Source organism: Saccopteryx leptura, chromosome 2 (genome assembly GCF_036850995.1).
Source record: "Saccopteryx leptura isolate mSacLep1 chromosome 2, mSacLep1_pri_phased_curated, whole genome shotgun sequence".
Lineage (NCBI taxonomy): Eukaryota > Metazoa > Chordata > Mammalia > Chiroptera > Emballonuridae > Saccopteryx > Saccopteryx leptura.
The window spans coordinates 19,905,814-19,927,233 of NC_089504.1; the positions used below are offsets into that span (position 1 = coordinate 19,905,814).

The following is a 21,420-nucleotide window of genomic DNA, read 5'->3' on the forward strand; positions in this document are numbered from 1 at the left end:
TTTTTTTCCATTTTATGCGTTTTACAGAGTCTTTCAAATTATTTTTTTTATCCTGTTCCCCTTTAGCCTAACAACAAATTTACTTTTCATTTTATTTCTTGCAAGGTGACTAGGATGTTGGTAATAATTCTTTGGTTAATTCCCATGAAATATGTTCCAGGTCTTCTGCTTTCCTCTCAAGTCACCTGATGAGTTGCACGTGGTTCCTGGAATCTTCCAGAGTGCCCTTCTCATTTCCTTTTCTCTCTTAGCCATCAAGAGCAAACTCTGTTCCCATGGCAGCTAATCCTGACCTCCGCTGTCCCTTCTCACTCAGTGTTTCTGTTCTCTGTACCAGCGGCCGCGTTTTCTCAGAGGCTAAAATGAATGGAAAAAAAAAAGTGAATCCGTTCTTCCCACCTGAAAAATATGCACATATAATTTTTGGCTTCAAAATATAAATGGTGATTCTTCAGGGTTTGACAAGTAATTGCCTTTAGTTTCAAGTTAATTAGAGAGTACTTACTGAGACCCCATGGAATACATTGTAGTGTGCCTTGGGGCACAGGCGGGTCGCATAACTCAACACTGTCCTTTGGGCTCCTGCGCTCCTGCTCACAGCCCGTGGGGAGGACTGGACATTCAGTATGTTAGTCAGAACTCGGACAAGGACGGGGAAGGATTGGGAGAATCAGGGGCAGCCAGAGGAAGTGTCATGGCAGAGATGTTACTCCCACCATAAACAGGAAAGAGGTCATAGTGATGGGCCGATTTGGAATGCCCTTTGAGTCTTTGTCACTGATGAACACCTTCACCAACATATAACATACATCCCAAATAACAGTCACTTACACAGGAGAGAAGTTGGTTTCCTCCCCCAGAAAGTAAACCCGAGGTTGGGTGATTCAGGGATAGCGCAGCATTTCCAAAGGATCAGCGACACAGGCTCCTTCTCGCTCTCTGTCCCACCATTGCTGGCCTCCCTTCTCAGAGTCACCTCTGTGTCCCTGTATGGCTGCCGCCATACAGCCCTCACATCTGTGTTCCAGGAGACATAACGGGGGGAAAAAAGAAAATCAAAAAAGGAGTACCTACTAGATGAGTCTTTCTGGGAACCTCACAACTTCTAGTCACAATTCGTTGGCCACTCCTAGCGATAAGTCCAGGGAAGGTAGTTTTCTGGCCGAGAAAGTTGCTGCCCATATGAAAATTTGGTTATTCATAAGAAAGAGAGAGAAAAGGGGTATTTGGTAGACATAAAGCAGCCTCTTCCAAGAGTCTAAAGTGAGCTCCGGTGGTCAATTCTGTGAATACTGTGCATGGACTGCTTCCCACCCAATTATGAGCTGACCATCAAGGATGCTCTGGAGAGGAGGTGTAATCACAGGTGAGGGAGGGGCAGAAGAGAATCGGGAAGGAATAAGTGTCTGGTAGACATTTGAATGTTTCAGCTGGTTATAAGGTATCAAGGGATGACAAAGAATCAGAAAAACAAAAACGGGGGAATTCCTCCTCCTCCTCCTCTTCTCTCTCTCTTTGCTTTTTCCTGAGTTTGACAAATGCTTCCCATTCAATCATATCACCCTCTGGCTACAGCCATGTTATCTCCAATCACCAGTGGGGAAGCCCAGGCCTCAGCAGCTCAGAGAGATGGGAAGTTCAAGTGAACCACAGGCTGGGATCACTTTCTCCCTGACTGAGAGCCCTGCTCTGGCATCCCAGAGGCTCATGATTTCATCCCCCAGGCATGCCTCCCTAACACTGTTTCAAAGAAATCATGCTGTATATATTTAAAGACATTGTTCATTAGAAGAAAAATGTGCAAAGCCCCCTTTAGTGGTTCTTGACACACATTGTCTCCATAACATTTCTCTCTAGAGCTTTCTCCATAGAACTACTTTATTTTTTTAAAAGGGAGGTGGATGGTTCTTTCCTTCTCCTGAATTCTGTCTTCCCAAGTCTCTCTCATTTACTACAGTCAGTGATATACTACAAGTGTGCTCTGTGCTGAATTCTGGGGATGCTAGAGCCATTAGGACACGTCCTTGCTCCAAGGAACTCGCCATCAAGTAGACAGAAAACCTGACACCCCACTCGCTGTAACTGGGTGTGCAAAGTGCTCAGCAGGAGCACAGCATTAAATGTAAGCCTCTGAGCATCAGGCTTAAAACGAGAGGAAGCTTTTGGACAGACATCCAGAGGCAAACAGGACTGTGCCGTGGAATATATACGATATAAAGAAATAGAAGTCTGGGCACTTGGCCTTGGTAAGCTTATGGGAGGATAGGAGGGAGGGAAGGAAGGAGAAAGGAAAGGAAAGGAAAGGGAAAGGGAAAGGGAAAAGGAGAAGGGAAAGGAGAAGGGAAAGGAGAAGGGAAAGAAGGAAGGAACTATTCCTGTTAGCACTGAGAAAAATTTGTGTGTCAGGCATATTTCTCCCCATCCTCCTCTCTGCATTTGCACTCTGATGACCTCAGGAAAAGCCTACCTAAAGTGGCGGCCGTTGCTTAGCTGTGGATGGTAAGGACCGGAAGCAGGGAGGATAGGTAGAGGCACGAAACCAATGAGCATCTTGCCACACCCAGTGTGGGGAAGGGAAAATTTCCTTTTTCCCATTAGTTAGTTCTTCTGGCTGGCCAAATTATTAAAATGACGTAAGGCAGGTTAACAAGAGACAATAACCAAATTTAATTACGTATGGACCAGGGTTCCACAAGGATATTGGGCCCAAGGACAAACTGGCGTGGAGGCTTGTATGCCATCTTCAGCTAAGAAGAAAGGAGGGGTAGTGATTTAGGACCTCAGAGGGGAGGACGTTCACGTGGAGATGCAGAAGCAAACATCTGGAAAATGGATGTTTGCTGGGCCACAAACAATGGGACCCACAGGACTTTGATCCAAGGGACCTTGCTCTGTGCCTCCTTGTCTATCACACCTAGTTCAAATAACTGGTTATTTATGGTGATCACTAACTTCTTAGAACAGATCCTCTATCGAAATATTTTTAGGCAGCTAGGGAAAAGGTCAAAGGTTCTTGAGCCTTTTGTTTCTTAAAAATAACCAGCTTAAACTAATAAATTTCCCAAAGAGGCATATTTTAAGGTGGCAAACAGTTCCCCTTTACCATCTATAAGATGTTGGGAATCTACCAATTTAAAGCTGGCACAGCCAGAAATTCCTGCAGGCCAGCTGGTCAACCCACCATCAGCACAGATTTCCCAGGCCCATTGACATTGTTCAGAGGGTAGATGCCAGTGCACAGCTGTCAGAGAAGGACAACAGCCTTTTCATAAAGAAATGCCAAGACAGTGAGGGTGGAACTAGACGAGGGCAGTACTGGTCCCCCTGGGCAGTAAGCGCACAGCATGGCATTCGCCACTGAAACGTGGAGTCAGCATTTATTACAGGGAGCCTCTCGGTCCCCACCTCAGCTATTATCTGCTGATTTTTTATTAATATCATCCTCTCTAGTTTTATCATTCTTATCTGTCTTCCTTTAATTTAGCTATGGATGGCATTCATTGAAGTTACACCTTATCTGACTGGCATTTGTTCAGAGAAGGGTGTGGGTAGGACACCAGGAGCAGCCACTACAGAAAGACAGTGTTGCTCACTAAGTATACACTGATGCTCTTTTATGACTTACCTAGCCAAAATGGAAGAATAGCCAACAATGTTCATGGAAGTAGCGTTACCATGATTATTATGGTTTCCCGAGCAACCTAACACTAGGTAACAATTTCAGATGAAGCAGGGTGGGGGGGTTCTGTCGGGTAGTGTCGGTGGCATATAAAAAAACTGATTCAAAGAGAAAAGCTGGGTCTTATCAGGAAGAGACCTTTTCCATTGTGGACCTCCTCTCCTCTCTCCATCCATCTTTTTTGTCAGTTTAATAGACAATCCGTAAACACCTCCTCCCTGCCCTGTTAGTTGAAATCCCAGTTAGGTCACTCTTGTATCTCTTACATCCTGATACCTGGTACCTGAAATTTCTTTTATGGAAAAAAAAAAAAAAAAAAGCGGGGGAGGGGGATTATGTCAGAATTAAAGAGATAGCTTTAGAAGGTAGAGACAAAAGACAGTGACTTAATTCACATAAAGGGGGAAATTGTCAATGTCAGCTAAGTTGCTGACCAGAAGTTTTGAAAGCAGCAGGAGAAAAAAAGAGGGAAATGGGATAAGAAGGAGGTGGGGCTGTTATGAGCCATAAGATTAATGTCCTTATCCTTACCATTTGCTTAGACTGGATTTGTCCAATGCCTTTATACAAGAGCCTGCTGGAATACTTTACAAGCATGTGATCCCGACGGTAGTTGTGCTTAAACCCCAAGGTCAAGGACACAATTGTTATATCTGGACCACTGCTCCTGGGCTCACAAGGGCCAGTGGTTTTAAGGGTGGCTGATTCTCCCTTTCTTTCACCCAAACTACACACAGGGGGTCCTCGGGTTATGACACAGTTCCATTCCTACGACAGTGACATAACCCTAATTATGGTGTAAGTCGAAACACACCCTAGCCTAAGTCACTTACCTATCCTAACACAGTTATAAAATCATAATCTAGAACATAAAAACACTACTAAGCCACAGAAAAAGAAAAAAGACATAAATATACTGTGCTGTACACTATACTTTAGTAACAGAGAAAAAGTGACAAAAAAAATGAGTGTAAAAGAAAGTTCCTTACCTTTATTCCTGTGGCTGGCTTATGCACTATAAGGAGCATTGCAAGGTGGGAGAGAGGGACCTGTTGGGAGGTAGAAACTGCAGAGGCAGGAGAACCTGCAGAAGGTGCTGGAGACACTGGGTCAGGTGAGTCAGGACTGCCTAAGGAACATGCAGGAGACGCTGGAGATGATTCTACCTGTACTACAGGTGTTTCATCTTGAGAAGCAGCTGATGCAGAGGGTACAGGTCTGTTGCAGGCCTCTCTGCCTCTTAAAGAACTGTTCCAGGCTAGTCTGGAAGGTTGAGGACTTCTTCTCTTCCAAAACCTGCCTATAGCATTGCAAGACATCCATAACAGCTCTGTAGACCTCACTGAAGGTGTCATCACCAGAGTCCTCAGCCTGAAATTTTTCCAACCCATCATCTACCATAGAAAAACCTTCTGCCAAACCCTTGTTAGTAAATCTGTTGCCAGCTTTATGGCCTAGTGCTGTTTTCTCCTCCTAGGCAATATAGGTTCTATTAGGCATACACTTCTGAAAAAGGCCTGTCTTGTCCACATTAAACACTTGTTCAGCACAGTAGCCCCTCTCATTAAATAATTCAGCCAGCCTACTAGGATATTCGCTTGCAGCTTTCTCATTCCCACTAGCAGCTTCACCCTGCACCTTAAGGGTATGCAAGTTGGCACGAGCTTTGAAATGCATGAACCAACCCCTACTAGCCACAAACTCTTTGCTCTCTTCCCCCTTTTCACTTTTTATTGCCTCAAACAATCATTTAGCCTTCTCCTGAATCAACACTAGACTGACTGGTCTATGCCGCTGATGCTGGTCTTCCAGCCACAAAACTATCAAACTTTCCATCTCGATCATTATGCCACTTCACTGTTTAGTAATCACAGTCAACTTCATAGGGGTTGATTCTTTTACCTGTTCTAGGATGTGGTATTTATCTTGGATAATTATCCCTGTAGAGCAACTAGGGCCCAGGACGTGGCCAATGTTCATCACTGAGTCTCCTTTTTCTGATCTCTTTATGATGTCTAATTTCACTTCCATAGTGATGGCTTTCCTGTTCTTTGAAGCACTACCATTTGAAGACCCTGACTTTCATTTAGGAGCCATGATAAGGGCCCAAAATCACCAAACAAAGCAACACAAACAGAACACTTGCACTTTGAACAGTCCAAAATGGCGTAGGTAAGCCTTCTGGTGGACGCCAACACCCTCACTCCTACGCGCATTACGGCGTATTCTTCTGCCACGCCCAGCCAAATTAGTTCACCCACGTATTCCATAAGCATGACACTAACGGCATAAGCTGAAACACTCTAGTCTCAATTTTTTAAAGTTTTTATGAGACTGAGCTTCGTAAACTCAAAGCGTCATATGTAGAGACTGTCATAACCTGAATCCTGTACATCACTTTGAGTTTGGGGTCCTCTCTTTCCCAACCGCTATGAGGCCTTTGGTGTGCACTTCAGGATACAGGTTCAATGAAGAGTCCATAAAATGTAGTTCAAGGTCAGGTATCTCAAATACTTTCTGAAATGGGCCAGGGAGTATTTCAGACTGTAAAGTTTCTGTCACACTACTCAACTGTGCCTTTGAAGCACAAAGCGGGCCCCTGTTCTAGATCAAACAAGATGTGAAGAAGTGTAATCTTTGCCAATATACAACAATTAGAACATTCCCCAGAATTTGGGTAAGTCTGAATTAAATAGATTCTTGAAAAGAAATGTTTTCCCTTCTGAAAAGATATCTTCAATCCAATTGCAAACTAAGATTTGCAAGTTGAATGCCTGCTTTAATGGACATGCAGAGCTCACTTGAAGTTAGCAGCCAGTATGAAACATAAACAGAGAGAAAAGAAATTTTATTTTCATGATCTCAAAGCAGGTCTTACTCTGTTGTTTGCAGGATCCATTTCCAAAGAAAGCCCTTTCTTCCTAGGTCATACCACGTCCATTTAAGCTCAGCCCTGGGCATATACTCACCCTGAAGGCACAGATGGGAGGGTGTTTACTGTACTTCTCACTCAGGGGATGAGAGGTGATGGCATATTCCACAGTGGCCATTTCTCCCAGGGCTTCAGTCTTTGTTTCTATCCGGTGAGGGACGGTTTTGCAGACTCACCTCCCGCTCAGTTCAGTGTTACCTGTACTGTGTTCATTTAGCCCTCAGCTTTCTGAAGTGGTTCATGTCAACTGGTCTGAGCCTTGGATACTGAAAACAATTCCAGCACAAAGAGATGGTAATATAGAGGAGAGGAAGGAAATCTAAGAGGAGCCAATTTTCTCAAAATGTAGAAGGCTGGGCAGCCCAGACCAAGGGCCCAAGGAATAGCCAAAGGCCGTTTCTTCTGATCTCATCCTTATGATGATAGACATTTTCCAAAATGAAAACTGAAGCCCAGAGCAGTACTAACAGATGCCTAGGGTTTTCTAAATACACAGGTCAGTAGGAAAATACCATTTCCAAATGAAAAACATAAATACGCAACAAGGCAAAATAAGCATTACATTGATTTTTCTGTTGGGGTCTTTATAGTGACAGCACTGTCCGGGGGTGCAGTCAGCAACACACAGCCCCCCGGCCCCCACGGCCTGTCAGCATCAGTGGCCAGTTGCCAGTTCTGGGTTCCCAGAAGGAAAGCATTTGGAGGAATGGTTTGACTGACCCTATCTCTGTCATTATTCAGACCACACCCCTGAACTGGAAAACCTCACCTTGACCGAGGTTGGCTGGAATGGCCTCCAACTCAACTGGACCGCAGCCGACCAGGCCTATGAGCACTTTGTCATTCAGGTGCAGGAGGCCAACAAGGTGGAGGCAGCTCAGAACCTCACGGTGCCCGGCAGCCTGCGGGCTGTGGACATCCCGGGCCTCAAGGCCGCCACCCCTTATAGAGTTACCATCTACGGAGTGATCCGGGGCTATAGAACACAGGTGCTCTCTGCTGAGGCCTCCACAGGTACCTCCCCTTCCTATCTATATCTTTGGGGTTTTTTCTCAACAGGAGACTGCCCAGGGATCATCAGACTCAACCTGCTTTTGAATGGACTTGTTGGTCCCTAGTGATAGTGTGATGGTGTGTAGGGATGGAGCGCCATCAGGTTGTATGGCTCCAGGGGCAGCTGTCACACTGCACCCCACATGGACAACACCCTTTGGAGTTCTGCAGAGCCCAGCCTGGGGACTAGGCACACAGCCCCAGTGGCAGGGATCTTTAACTTTACAAACAGGCTTCCTCCTGGTAAGGGAAGTAAAAGCATTTTATTTAATAAGAAAACAGTAATCTCCTTCTCTACTGGAGGTTAGAGCAATTCTTAATGAAATATGATAACAAATCTTTTCCTACACCTTACCCATTTTGCTCTATTTTCTAAATTTAGGAAGCTGCATGGTACGCATGTCTCTAAAGAAAGTCACTTTTTTTTTTTCAAGTCATATATGGCTTCCTCTTGTGTTGAAGACTCCCTGGATCTCGTGTGATTTGATAATTAAACTGGTTCTTTGTCCTTCTCCAGGGGAAACTCCCAGTTTGGGAGAGATCACCGTGTCCGAGGTGAGCTGGAGCACCCTCACGCTCAACTGGACTGCTCCAGAAGGAGCCTATGAGCAGTTTTTTATTCAGGTGCAGGAGACTGGCATGGTAGAGGCAGCCCAGAACCTCACAGTCCCCGGAGGACTGAGGTCCGTGGACCTGCCTGGGCTCAAAGCAGCCACTCGTTATAATGTCACCATCCACGGGGTCATTCGGGACTTCAGCACAACCTCTCTTTCTGTTGAAGGCTTGACAGGTATTCTAAACTAATTCATTCACTCGCTTCCTCTTGTTGTCTGTGCTCACGAGGGACCAAAGCTCTTCCCTGCTCTAAACTGGGTCCGGCCCCTACCACCTTGGAGAAAACCGGTGAATTACCATGCTTCTGTCCAAATGTCATATCCCTTATATGGCCAGGTCTTCATGGTAACACAGTAGCCAGTTCCACGGAAAATTCCACCTACCCTTCCTTCACAAAAGTGAGAGGTGACTCTTCTTTCATAATGTTTAAGAAGTTGGAAAGCACTATTCGCAAGTGGAAAAAAAAATTGGGCTGAGCTCATTTTAAGAACATACCAAAGAACTCCCCAAAGCCCCATTTGTGTGTCAAAAATGGAAGTTGTGAACAACAGTTCCTCCAACTATCTTTCATTCCCAAAGGCCAAATAGAAAAACCCCTGGCTTTCGTGCCAACCATTTGAGTGAGCTCACAGCCGCCGTAAATAAATTGCGCATCTGTAATCCACGCTCACGGGGCAGCTCATCCCAACGCTGGCCAAAGTGCCATCTTACCTGAACTCCGAAGTGCAACTGCCTTTTTCAGTAACTCAGCTACTCTGTGTCCTTGTGCAGAAGAGGTTCCAGATCTGGGAAACCTCACAGTGACCGAGGTTAGTTGGGATGCGCTCACACTGCACTGGATCGCCCCAGATGGGATCTATGAGCAGTTTGTCATTGAGGTCCAGGAGGCGGGCCAGGCCGAAGACGTTTACAATCTCACCGTCCCTGGCAGCCAGCGCTCCGTGGAGATCCCAGGCCTCCGCGCTGGGACCCCTTACACAGTCACCCTGAACGGCGAGGTCAGGGGCCGCAACACTCGACCCCTGGCAGTGGAGGTCATCACAGGTATATGACCCTCCTCGCAGGCCGGGGACGTGACTGAGCCCGCCTGTGTTTGGAACCGAGAGAATTCCCATGGGGTGGGAACCCATCTCCGAGTTGTTGAGAGGCAGCAAGAAAACAAGCTGTAACTCAGGGAGGTTTGGGTTGGAATTCCACCTTCCTGGCTGAATATTCTTGGGATATCATCTTACATCTCTGAGCCTTCTTTTCTCACCTTCAAATCCAAGCTAACACCCCTACCTCCGAACACTGTCGTGAGCAGTGAATGAGATCATGGAAGTGCCTAGTACAGTGCCCATCATGTAATAAATACTCAATAGCAAATAGCTGCACTTAGTAGATAGCAACACATCAGAACAAAAAGCCGCAGGCACGTAGCTAGGGCGGTGGCACGAGAGCAGGGTCAGGCCTTTCTAGAGAAATTATCGTTAGTGGCCTCAGAGTCACTAACTGCCATCCAGCTCGTAGTCAGAGCTCTGCAGAATGACCTTTGAAATGATCAGGTCTCTCTCTTCTCAGCAGATACTCAAGGCAGGAACATTGCCAAGAAGGGACAGTCACATTTGACGTTGATGTTTTTTATTCAATTTGGGGAGGAAACAATTCCTCTCAATTTGTCCCCGGAAAATATGCTGGTCCATCTGTTAGAGAAAACTCCACACTCCTTGTGAGGTTTCTAGAAATGTCTTTAAAAGGGGCGATGGGAAAATGGGCCAGATATTTTGCTAGAAGGGTTTTTATGAGTCTTAAGCCCGTGACATTTCCTACATATTCTGTTTTGATAGCGCCATCCCAATAATCCGATTCAAGAAATTGTTCTTCTTGCTTATATATAACAACTAAATTTAGTCCTTACTAGAAACTACCCACAATACCAAAAATAAGAAAGGTCACATTGCCATCTGCCTCAGCTGGCCGCATTGTCATTGTCCTGTGTGGCTTGAAACCAAATGAGCAAAAGGGACCTTTGAGACATAAGAAACCTGGGTGCAGTATGCTAACGGTCTATGTCTGTAGTTTGCAAACTTTGCACATGAAATCTTACAAGGAACCCCATTTACGACAGTTAGCTGAACGAACAGCTGATCTTGGTGAGCTGGGAAGGAGGACAAAGGGGCTGCCTAAACCTATGGCCCCAACCCAGTTCTTCCAAAAAACACCAAATCTCTGTGGCGCACAGTTTGCAAGCGGCGCCTCTCAATGGTCGTGTTTGCTCTGACTCTCACAGTAAAACTGCAGTTATTTCCCTTCTAACTTCAAATCCACGGCCACTTCAGCCACAGAAAGAGAGGCTGAGATTTCACTTAACCCTGGGAAGCAGGGTTTTTGTTTTTGTTTTGTTTTTTATATTTGAATCCAAATTTTCTAAATCAGCAATAACAACTACATTACATTTCCTTCCTACACTGTATAAAAATAAATAGTGGGCGCTGCTCTGCACCATTTGCCAAGCAGTAATCACTTTTAGTTAACAGGGGGCCCTCCCTGCACCCCAAGGACCTGACTTCGTGATGTAGACATTCTTCATTCAGGCACCAAGTACTAGCTGGAGACCGTGGGAGGGAAGGAACCAGGCCAAGAATCCAGCACAGAATCTTCGATCCCTGCAAGCTGAGAAAAGTCCAGAGATACAACATCAGACTTGTCCAAACCTGAGGCTTTATAAACCTGTTGAGACAGCATGTGGCCAGCAGTGAGACACACTCTCTCCAAGGTCAAGTAATGACATGAAGCAAGGAATTCTTGCCAAGATCACCAAGAATCCTCAGGTCAGCTAATGCTCTAAGACCTGGCTCCCTGATGGCTTCTAGGGGACAGGTTATAGAGACGGGTAACATTAGTTATGGTGACTAAGGGAGTAAGGGTCATGAGCTCTACTGGCTGGTCGGGACCAGGGTAGGGGGGTAGTTGATCATTGATTGCATTTGGTCCTGAGGTCAGCCATGGCATCGTTCTGTGTCATCTTCAAAGGATGTGGTCAGTACAGTCCTTCCACCCTCAGAGGTCTGGGGCTGAAACATAACTGAGGTCAAGGGTTATCTTTAGTTTGACGGGAACCCTGGTTCCTTGATCAACAACACCTGAAGGTTTGTTCTTTAGGGAAAGTCCGGTGCCAACCAGATCCTAGTTGTCCTGGGGGCTTACCGAGAAGGGAGTGGACGGCAGTACGTGCGTACGTGCGAAGGTAGAAGGATCTGGCCGAAGGGAGGAGAGTGAGTCATGGTTGTATTAGACAGGGCAAAGCTGGCTTGAATTAGGGAAAAAAGTCCTATGAAAGAAACGAAGTTCCTGTGCAGTTACAACATCAAAACAATGAGGTATTTGTTAGGCTGCCACTTACCAAGCACTCTCCATGTGTCAGGTAGGATACGCGGAGGTTTATAAACCGGATCCCTTTATCATCACACGGTCCGGTGAAAGGGTACTGTCAGCTCCTTCTGAAGGTGAGGGGGGAGAGGCTCAGAGATGCGTGGCTGACATGCCAACATTACACAGCTAGCAAACATCACTGTGGAGTTTCAACCTGGCCCGCTGCCTTCAAACCCTGCACTTTTAACCGTTCCTACTTCCCCTACCCCGACCCTCAATCTCACCTTTTCCAATTCTCCTGTAAGTTCTGGCTGTGCCCGCTCAGTGACTTCCTGGGTGGGCTGTGCAGTGGTCCAGATGGCATGGCTGTCTCAGGGACAAACCATGCAGACATTCCCCTGTGTGACCATTTTCAACTCCTGGGGCGGGGGAAGCTGTGGTCAGGTTACTACAGTTCAAATTGGAAGTATCCAGAGACCAGGAATGACCACACACACTCACACACACACAATTCTCTCACCGCTTTCTCTCTTCCCTGGGCTATGGGACCTTTGGTTTCCTCATTTTTCATTTACAGAACTGACAAATGCCTCTCTGTCCTTCTTCAGAGGAGCTCCCTCAACTGGGAGACTTAGCAGTGACCGAGGTTGGCTGGAATGGCCTCCAACTCAACTGGACCGCAGCCGACCAGGCCTATGAGCACTTTGTCATTCAGGTGCAGGAGGTCAACAAGGTGGAGGCAGCTCAGAACCTCTCGGTGCCCGGCAGCCTGCGGGCTGTGGACATCCCGGGCCTCAAGGCCGCCACCCCTTATAGAGTTACCATCTACGGAGTGATCCGGGGCTATAGAACACAGGTGCTCTCTGCTGAGGCCTCCACAGGTACCTCCCCCTCCGCGCCCATGCTCTCTCCCAAGGTTCCCTGCTTTCTCTCCGGGAGGTCAGGGAGTGGGCATCTCTCCACGTCTGAGTCCCGTCCGCGCGCCCCACTGCTGCTGTCTGTGCATGGTCAGAGACCTCCCTACAGGCTGTGCCTGGGTCCAGATGCCTTTGCCATCTTGAGAATGAACAATGCAGATGCTGCCTTTTCTGACCTTCCGCTTCCAGCCTCTCCCGGGCTGTGTCTAATTTTACAACTCCACCTCTCCTCTCTGCTGAATGATGGCTCGCTGTTTCAGAAGACAGCCTGAAGGCTTTCCCTCTCCTCCCCAGTGCTTGTATATAATAGAGAGCTGACCCTTCCCGCGGGTGAGTTCTGGTGGAAACAGGTTATTTACTTGAGAGAGTCTTCTTGCTAGTTGGAAATGGTGGGAAACAGTTCTTTACAATCCCAAAGCCCTCCAGGGTATGGGCACTGTTGTTCTTGCATTTTTAAAAAGCATTTTAATTTAAATATTTCTTTAAAATACACTGAGTATAATAAGAGAACTGAATTACCCTCCTCTGGGCAATTCTCTCGGATACTGAGTCATTGTTAGAACACCAAATTAGCAAATAGCTAGACCAAAAAGGGAGGGAGAAAAATCACATAATTATGACTGGAGACTGTAGCAAAGAAAAAGGCATTCATTAACAGAAGTAAACGCAGCAACCTTTGAAGCAAGGAATGTCCCAGGCTATGAATGTCAGAGCCCTGATGCCCTTTTTGCTCTTTTAATCAAGAATTGCTCCCTGGTGTGTTGGCTCTGGATGGCACCGTCCCAGCTCAGACCCAGGAGGGTGCCTTCTAGCTTACTCATCGCTCTGTTGAGTGACGAGGTGTTCAGTGTCTCCCTGGGAGCCTGGTAGAGAGCGGAGCCTTCCAGCAGTGTTTTCCGGTGTTCATCTGGGTCACCCTTGGTCTGAAGCTCGGCAGAGGTTATGTTGTCTGGTTTTGCAGATGCCTGCCCCATTTTTAGATAATGATTGCAGCTAAACTTGCCTGCAAACCTACCTGTCCTGGGTGGCCCTACTGAAACCACAGCTCTGCATTTCAGCCTCAATCATTTAAGCGACGCATGCATTTTAGTATTGTGCAGCGCAGGCACCGCTGAGTGAATAGGGACCCCGAGATGCCTAACCATGGGTTGGGGCTGCTCTGGAGACACCTGGGGCTCGTGTCAGCTCACATCCACAAGCCCTCGCTCTGCAGAAGGCGGAGAGATCACCCTCCACTTCTGAACTTCCCTGCAGGTCTTGTGGTTGGATGTCTTAGTATTTTTATGTTTTCTTTTTCTTTTTTAGTGGTAGCAACATTCTTGCTTCTGATGAGTCAGTATGAGGAGAGCAAGGGCCCTAATCCCGTCCGATCTGTTGGGATGGAAGGCCTTTGCCCTCCTGGCCAGAGAGACGCTGTTAGCTTTTCAAACCCTGCCTCTGCCTGCCCCTCAGCATGTATTATGCCCGTGGCTCGGAAAAACTCGGTTCGGACCATCTCCAAGACAAAATGTTATTTCTTGGCTGAACAGGGTTGCTGACTGCCTTGCCTTGGCTCAGCGCTCCTGGCTGGCAAGGCAATACTAGCCTTCTGGGACCACATAGAAAGCAGTTAAGAGAGGACAAGCTATTTTATCAGAATATGGGAACAGCTGGCCCTTGTCTGATGTATAAAAAAAATATGACCAAGAATTACACAGACAAGTTGCTGGTTTCCTTCAAGTCACATAGTCAGAAGCCTCCAGGTACCATCTCGGGAGGGGACTGGCATCAGAATCATCTGGTTTTCATTTGACTAGATGGGAGCTTGCTCAGAGCAAAGGATGCCTGCGGGGGTGGGGGGTGGGGGTGGGGTCTCCTGCGTGCCGTCAGGGAGACTGGAAGCTGCCGGCACTTGAATCTTTTGACTGACAGCCAGTGCCTCCGAGGTGGGGCTCCCAGAAGCCTCTGGGCTCAGGCACAGCAGGGCCAGCCTCATAATTCAGCATGTCTTCTCGCATCCCATGTCTCGGCCAGCCTCGTCCGGTGTGGCAGCTCCAGAGCAAGGAGATCTAATCGTCATACCTTTCTTTCTGTATTTTTCTCTTAATAAACCCCCTTTTCCTCCCTCATTGGCATGGACGGGTAACACTGCTTCCTTATGCCATCACCCTCAGGTGGCAAATTTTTCTACCCGGCTGCAGCTCTTATTAACAACCTCAACCTTAAAATTCAGCCAAATGATTAACTCAAATTTATTTATTTCTCCTCTCCTACTTTCTTTTTCTTTTTCTTTTTTTTTTCCAGCTGAAGAACCTGAGATTGGAAACTTAAATGTTTCCAACATAACCCCCGAGAGCTTCAATCTCTCCTGGACAGCTACCGAGGAAGCCTTCGAGACCTTTACCATTGAAATTATTGATTCCAATAGGTTAATGGAGACGATGCTATACACAATCTCTGGCGCTGAGCGAACGGCCCACATCTCAGGGCTGCGACCTAGTAATGACTTTATTATCTACCTCTCTGGACTCGCTCCCAGCATCCGGAACAAAACCATCAATGTCACAGCCACCACAGGTACAGGCGCCCCCTCCCATGCCTAACGCTCTCTCTCTCTCCAGGCTCTGGCTTGCAGAGTGAAGCCGCTCCTTCTCGCCCACTCAGGTGCAAGACACAGTGCGGTAATTCGTCCGCGGTGCCCGGCCGTAGCACTACCTCACATAACTCTCTCCCAACAGCGGCCCAAGGGGTGGATTTCCATTGAGTCCCTTGCCTGACTTATCACTGACTGGGACATTTGCAGCATAACATGTAGTTTGATCCAGATTGCCACAGAGTATCTGGAAAAAAAACAAAAACAAAACAAAAGCATTCTCCTCTTCAATAACAAAAAAAAGCCATAATGAATATTGTCCCTGAGTTGAAAAGAAATCTACATCAATCAAAGAGGTCTTAGAAATCATACTTTTCTTATCCTGGTATCTTTGTCTTCCTAGTGCCCTTGACCTCCAAATACCCAAATATTCTAATGATTTCATGAAATTGTGTTTTGTTTTGTTTTTTTTTTTTAATTGGGAAAGCAATGAGAAAGAGCAGATCCCTCATCTGGTTAATGAAGAAGAAAATCGTGCCATTCAGAACACCCCAATTCCAATGCCACCTATGAGAGGAAAGATCAGAACGTGCTGTTTTGTCCCCAGAACAGCGAATGGTAGAAAATAGTCGTGTTTAAACAAGGAGCTTGGTTCGCAGAAGGGTTCCCGGCTCTCACTTTCGAGCTGTGGTGCCCATGACATCCAGACTAGAGCACACGTTCTGTGGCGTGCAGAAGAGAGTACCCTATAGGGATTTAGAAAGGAGAGCCTTTCCCATTCAAAATAGCGTTCTTAGCACATTTGGGACAACACTGTCTCTTGACAGATAAAAAGTAAGTCTGTAAAACTGGGGGGAAAAAAGTTATTTGTGGAATAAACACAGGAGAACTTTTTTTTCTTGTAGTTCACAACCTCATATCCTGGGGAATTCAAGAAAAGTATAGACATCATAGCACCAAAATGACCTATCATATAAGTCACCCATGGTTGAGGGCAGGTCTGTCTTCATTCTGAGTAAGACTACCAGCTGTTGTCAGATGGTCCACAGAAGAGTCAGAGGGCCAGTCAGGTCAAAGGATAACAAAACCTAGGGAAGAAAATTAGCCAGTCATATATATTTATTTCTGATTGCACAGACTGGTTTCCAACAAAGGAACAGTTAGTTCCCTTACCACAGGGTAAAGTCTAAAACGCTATGGATTTAGTCATATGTGTATGGATTTGGACCCTGTAAGAGTGTTTTGAATTGGCACGCCTTCCTATTGTGTTTTCTCCAGCTTCAGTAGCCATACGTCTCCTTAGCCACCTCCCTATCTCAAATGTGTGACCTGGGGCAGTGTGTCCCTCTCATGGAAAGCTCGGAAGTCTGCCTTTGGTAGCTTTCTTATAGAAGTTAGGGACTCTGACCACCTTTAGGAGACAGTACTGCATTCTGTGCCTTCAGCCACTCGCAGTCTGTGCTTGCCAACCTCAAAGCCTCTTCTAATTACACGGCCCACCTTCACGGGCTGATTGGCGGGCAGCACACTCACACCCTGATGGTCTAAACAACACAGGTATTTCCCATGATGCATTCTTCACTCTCCATTGAACTTCCTTTGAGGAGCATTCCAAAAAAAAGAGAAATCATTCACTCCCCATTTTTCATCCTCCTAGTTCCTCCAGATCTTTCTCAAATTTGATAGACCCACCCAAATCACAGCTTTAAAAAAAAAATACTCTCACCCCAAATTAAGGAGCTTCAATGTCAACCTCTTGTTCCTAAATAACCCATTCACATCTGGAGTAGCTCTGTTTGTATAGCGTTAACCTGACTTGCTCTGGTTGAATTTCTAAACCATTCTTTCATCTGATCTTGAATAATCACTTCCAGTTCCTCCCATGACCATCTGCCTGTGGTTTCCCTAATCAAAGTTTGCCTGTGTCATACTCAAAGAGGTGTACGCATGCCGGTTTGGGCTACTCCGTCAGAATGTTCGACGTTCTCTTTCTCTTTATGAAGATTTTAAAAGTGGTGCCACTAACATTCAGAGGGAAGACCCTAAAATGCACCCCAGGGACCACGTGAGGGGACCCAATGGTTTCATCTTGTCCTTGAGACTTTCATTTGCCTGCATTCCCTACAAGCAGACTGCTCTTTTTTGACATTTTTACTCTATCAAGCATGTTTTGTCATCCACTGAAATCCATCACAAAAGGGTCAGAGTCTTCCTTTCATCCATCATCTTGTCCAAATCTTGGTGCGTGTGGTGAATATTCGGCACCTTAACTTTTTCGAAAATGTCTGTCTTTCCCAGAAGCAGGCAGCATGTGAAGGTATTGTTTCAAGGGCTTAGAAGTAGTGGGAGAAAAACGTCCCCAGCTTGCATGGAACACTAACCACCATTCTCTTCCTGGGTTTTACCCTTGCATCTCACTTTTCGGCTTTGGTGCACCCTTTGGGAGACAGCTGGCCGTAAACCTGACCTTGACAAGCCAGGTCTTCTTCAGCATGGTGAATGCGTTGGCACTGCCGGTCTCTGTCTGGTAGCACGAGAACAGTCCTAACATGCATCCTTAATTCGGGAGATTGCTTCCACAGCCAAATCTAGGACAAACGCAGTCCCCCTTGGAGGATTTTTACCTTTTGTGGGGTTGAGGTAATTTGCCAGTGCTGTGGCTGAAAATCATACCATCATTAGCTTCTCGGACTGACTGCTAAGTAGGAAATTCGCTACATAGGGCTGTAGTCTGCTTCTGAGCCAGATCCTTTTTGTTCCGGGAGACCTACTGGCATCCAGTTATGCTGTGCAATTGTCCAGATAAAGTTTATCCCAATGAGTCCCTTCCTTCCTGCAAATGCAGTAGCTGCAGCAAAACAACTCCCAAGTCCTTAGGAGGACTGATCTCCCTCCCAACCCTGAATCCTCATTCTCATATCTCAGCCTTCCGGACTACAGCCCCTCTCTAAAGTACAGCCTGGGGCTGTAATACTACTTTAGTGTTAGTATTATTTGATAAAGGTGCATTTAGGAGATCAGACCATATACATCCCAGTTGAAAGTAACAAAACAGGCCCCCTTACTTTAAAAATGAGTTACTCTCATCACTGGTTGTCTAGAATTTAAGAGACAAAGGAAACATAATAACCTCCGTGGGACCATCCACCTTTCCAAATTATTTAATAAGTGAATTTCCTAATTGGAAAAATGCAACATCCAACTTCAAAGTTTTCTTTTTAAATGAAAGCCATTCCCATGTATAGTATTTGGGGTGAGGTGAAGGTTTTCCTATGGTGTATATACTTGGGTGTCTAAAATGCTATCAAGAATTTCTCTCATATGCATATTAACCTTTAATTTGTACAATCCAAATAGATATACACAACTAAATAAGAAAATTTCAAAGTAAACCAGTGTTGCCTGAATAAGTTTTAAAAAAAGGAAACTTCAAAGTAGATTTTCTAAGGCATTCTCAGTGGCACACCAGCTCCTTGAGATGTTCAAAGAATATTCCTCATTTTAAAGGCTATCCACTGATCAGTAAGTTTATGAAATGCTAGGCTAAACAAAATTAAGTAAGTTTCTTTACAGACCGAGCATTTCCGAGCTTTCAGATGCTAGCATGTTTTGCAAATCTGAGTGATAGTTTTGGGTGTTTACTAGACATGCTTCACCAGGAAGCTGTCTTTCCCTGGAATATCTTACAGAGCTAGAGCCCCATTACAAACCTTGGAGAATGTCCGCTTAATACCCTTTGCATTAATCCTATCTACTGCTCTTATGGCTTGTTTACTTTCCTTCATACATGACTAGCCAATGGTCATGTCTACTCTTAAAAAGAACACAAATCCATGCCTATAGCTAAAGCAATGGAACCTTTTATCAAGTATTTGAAGGGATTGATACTGTCATGTTCTATGACTACATTCTGCAGAGATCCACCGCTTCCTTTAATAATGTCTCTTTCTCTCTGCCCGTGTTCCTTCCCCTTCAGAGCCAGAGCCACAGTTGGGCATGCTAATTCTTAGCAATATTACTTCTGACAGCTTCAACGTGTCATGGACCACTCGAGCTGGCCCTTTTGCAAAGATTGTTATCAATGTTAGTGATTCCCATGCGCTGCATGAGCTCCAGATGTTTACAGTCTCAGGAGACGCACGGCATGTTCACGTCACCGGCTTGGTGGAGAACACTGGCTATGACGTTAGTGTAACAGGGACCACCTGGGCTGGGGACCCCACCAGACCCCTCACTGCCTTTGTCATGACAGGTACTCATTTCAAAGGTTCTCACTTGTCTACTTAGAATTCTGAGATGGGAAAAAGGGGGAAAGGTGATAGATAGTCTACAGAGAAAGAAACTGAACCTAAAATATAGTCTTCACTCCATATCTAGACTTCTAAGTGAAGAGAGAACAGATACTGTTGCAGAGAGGAATCTTTTGCAGCCACTCTTAGGAAATGGGGACAAAGAAGTCAACAGTCAAATAAAGCTTCCACAGATTTCCATGCTCAGTTTTATAGGCTGTCTGCTGCACAGTTTGGAGAGTCTGGCTAAAGAGTGAGTTCTAAGTTAATATAGGCCAAGGGTAGGAATTTTGTCCATAAATCATGCTGCTATGTAAGGCAGTCAGTCCATAAACCACCTGCCCTAGAAATATAATAACTATCTTTTCCTAATTTAAAAAAAGACTTCTCTCAAATTGATTTTATAACATATTAATGAAGACCCAATTTAGGATGGCAGATAAATCCCAAGCCTAATCAAGCCTTACCCATTCATTAAACTTGACTTCTAACTTCTCTTTGAATTACGTAAAGAAGTGGTTTTCTATTTCCTTTCCTGAGGTCATCCTCAACCAATAGCAAAGGCTGCAAATACGTGTTGATTTACCCAATCACTAGTCTGAAAAACAGGAGAACCTACTTTGCCATCTGGTTTTCACATTAAAACAGGACCCTCCTGAAATCTAAGTTGCTATGAGTAAGATCTGTTAATAAGTCCAAATAAGTATTTAATTGGAGGCAACACAGTGTCTTACAAGAGGGAGGATTTTGAGATCAGGCCTGAGTGATCCTCTCCCACATCCTTTTAGTGTATACCTTTGGCTGGTTCTTAGCTGCACTGAACCCCAATTTCCTTGTGGATGAAGAGAGGACACCACAGCTCCCTCTGGCAGCCTCATCACAGGAACTAAGTAGATATGATGAAACTTAAGTGCCCGGCACCCAGTTGGCATTTTACAAATGCTGGGTTCTTCCTGATTTCTCTCAACATTATGAGGGAAGTGGCATTCTTAAAATTAAGCGGTAAGCACAGGTAGAAACAACAGCTCTGTGCAATCATGGTTTTCTTATTAGTTTTTAAGAGAATACTGGATGTGTTTAATTGTGAGATCAAAAAGTATGTTAGATAGATGTTCTGTCCCATTATGTAATATACATTCAATCATTCAGACAGTCTGTAAATGCAGATCATGGTGACCCCACAGTTGGGGGACAGAGGTTAGCCATGTATGACATGAGAATGCCACTGCCCAGAAGCAGAGGAGAATGGCCAGACACAGAGCCCATCAGGCCCTGACGTGTAGCCTCTTGCAGGACCTCCCACAGAAGAGAGAAGAAAAGGGGGTTGGGAGAGCTGGCTTTGGGAATCCGAGATCTAGTTACAGCATTGTCTCAGTTAATCTTTAAAGAGAAAAGATTGCATTTTAAAAGAAGCATATTTTTAAAAACAGGGTGGGGGATGAACATGAGAAACTATATATAACAGACCCTCAACTGATTAATTAGCCTGAACACCCTCCTTTTCATTAGAACGTGCTGCTTTGATGACACGGTGGGGCAGAGAAGCCAGCTAGCTAGCGGGGCCAGGCGCTGTTTGTCCAAACAATGCTCGGCATCAGAATTGGAGACCCTTGGCTTTCAGGCAAAGAAGCCTGTTTGCACAGGACATGTGATTTCATCGTTGCCTTTAACAGAGTTAAGATTTGGGAGAGATCTTTATGTGGTTTAAAAAAAATGCCTCAAAATAAACACCAAGTGTTTCAACATAAGTACAGAAAGTCCCAGCTACACTAAAATTTAAATCTCTGTTTCAGGGATGAGGGCATTTATTTACTTGTTCATTCAGTCACCAAACACTTCTTTTTAAAACATTTTTCTTTACATCCTGTGGATTAGACTGTGGGCACCAGGGTACAGTCATTTATCTCGTTGAAAGTTTCCATTTAGCGGCAATGAGAAGGAAGGCTCTGAACTAGATGCAGCAAAAGCAGACTTGGCCATAGAATTTCCATCCCCACGCCTCCTCTGATAAA

The 21,420-nt window shown here is 45.5% G+C and overlaps 1 protein-coding gene across 1 annotated transcript in view; it reads left to right on the forward strand.

Moving 5' to 3' along the window:
• TNC (tenascin C) overlaps positions 1-21,420 on the forward strand; it is a 63,553-nt gene that overhangs the window by 16,931 nt on the left and 25,202 nt on the right. Inside the window, exons 10-14 of the mRNA XM_066367328.1 lie at positions 7,353-7,625; positions 8,182-8,454; positions 9,051-9,323; positions 12,239-12,511; positions 14,831-15,103. Coding sequence (XP_066223425.1) covers positions 7,353-7,625; positions 8,182-8,454; positions 9,051-9,323; positions 12,239-12,511; positions 14,831-15,103 — 1,365 coding nt within the window. The remainder of the gene's footprint in view (positions 1-7,352; positions 7,626-8,181; positions 8,455-9,050; positions 9,324-12,238; positions 12,512-14,830; positions 15,104-21,420) is intronic.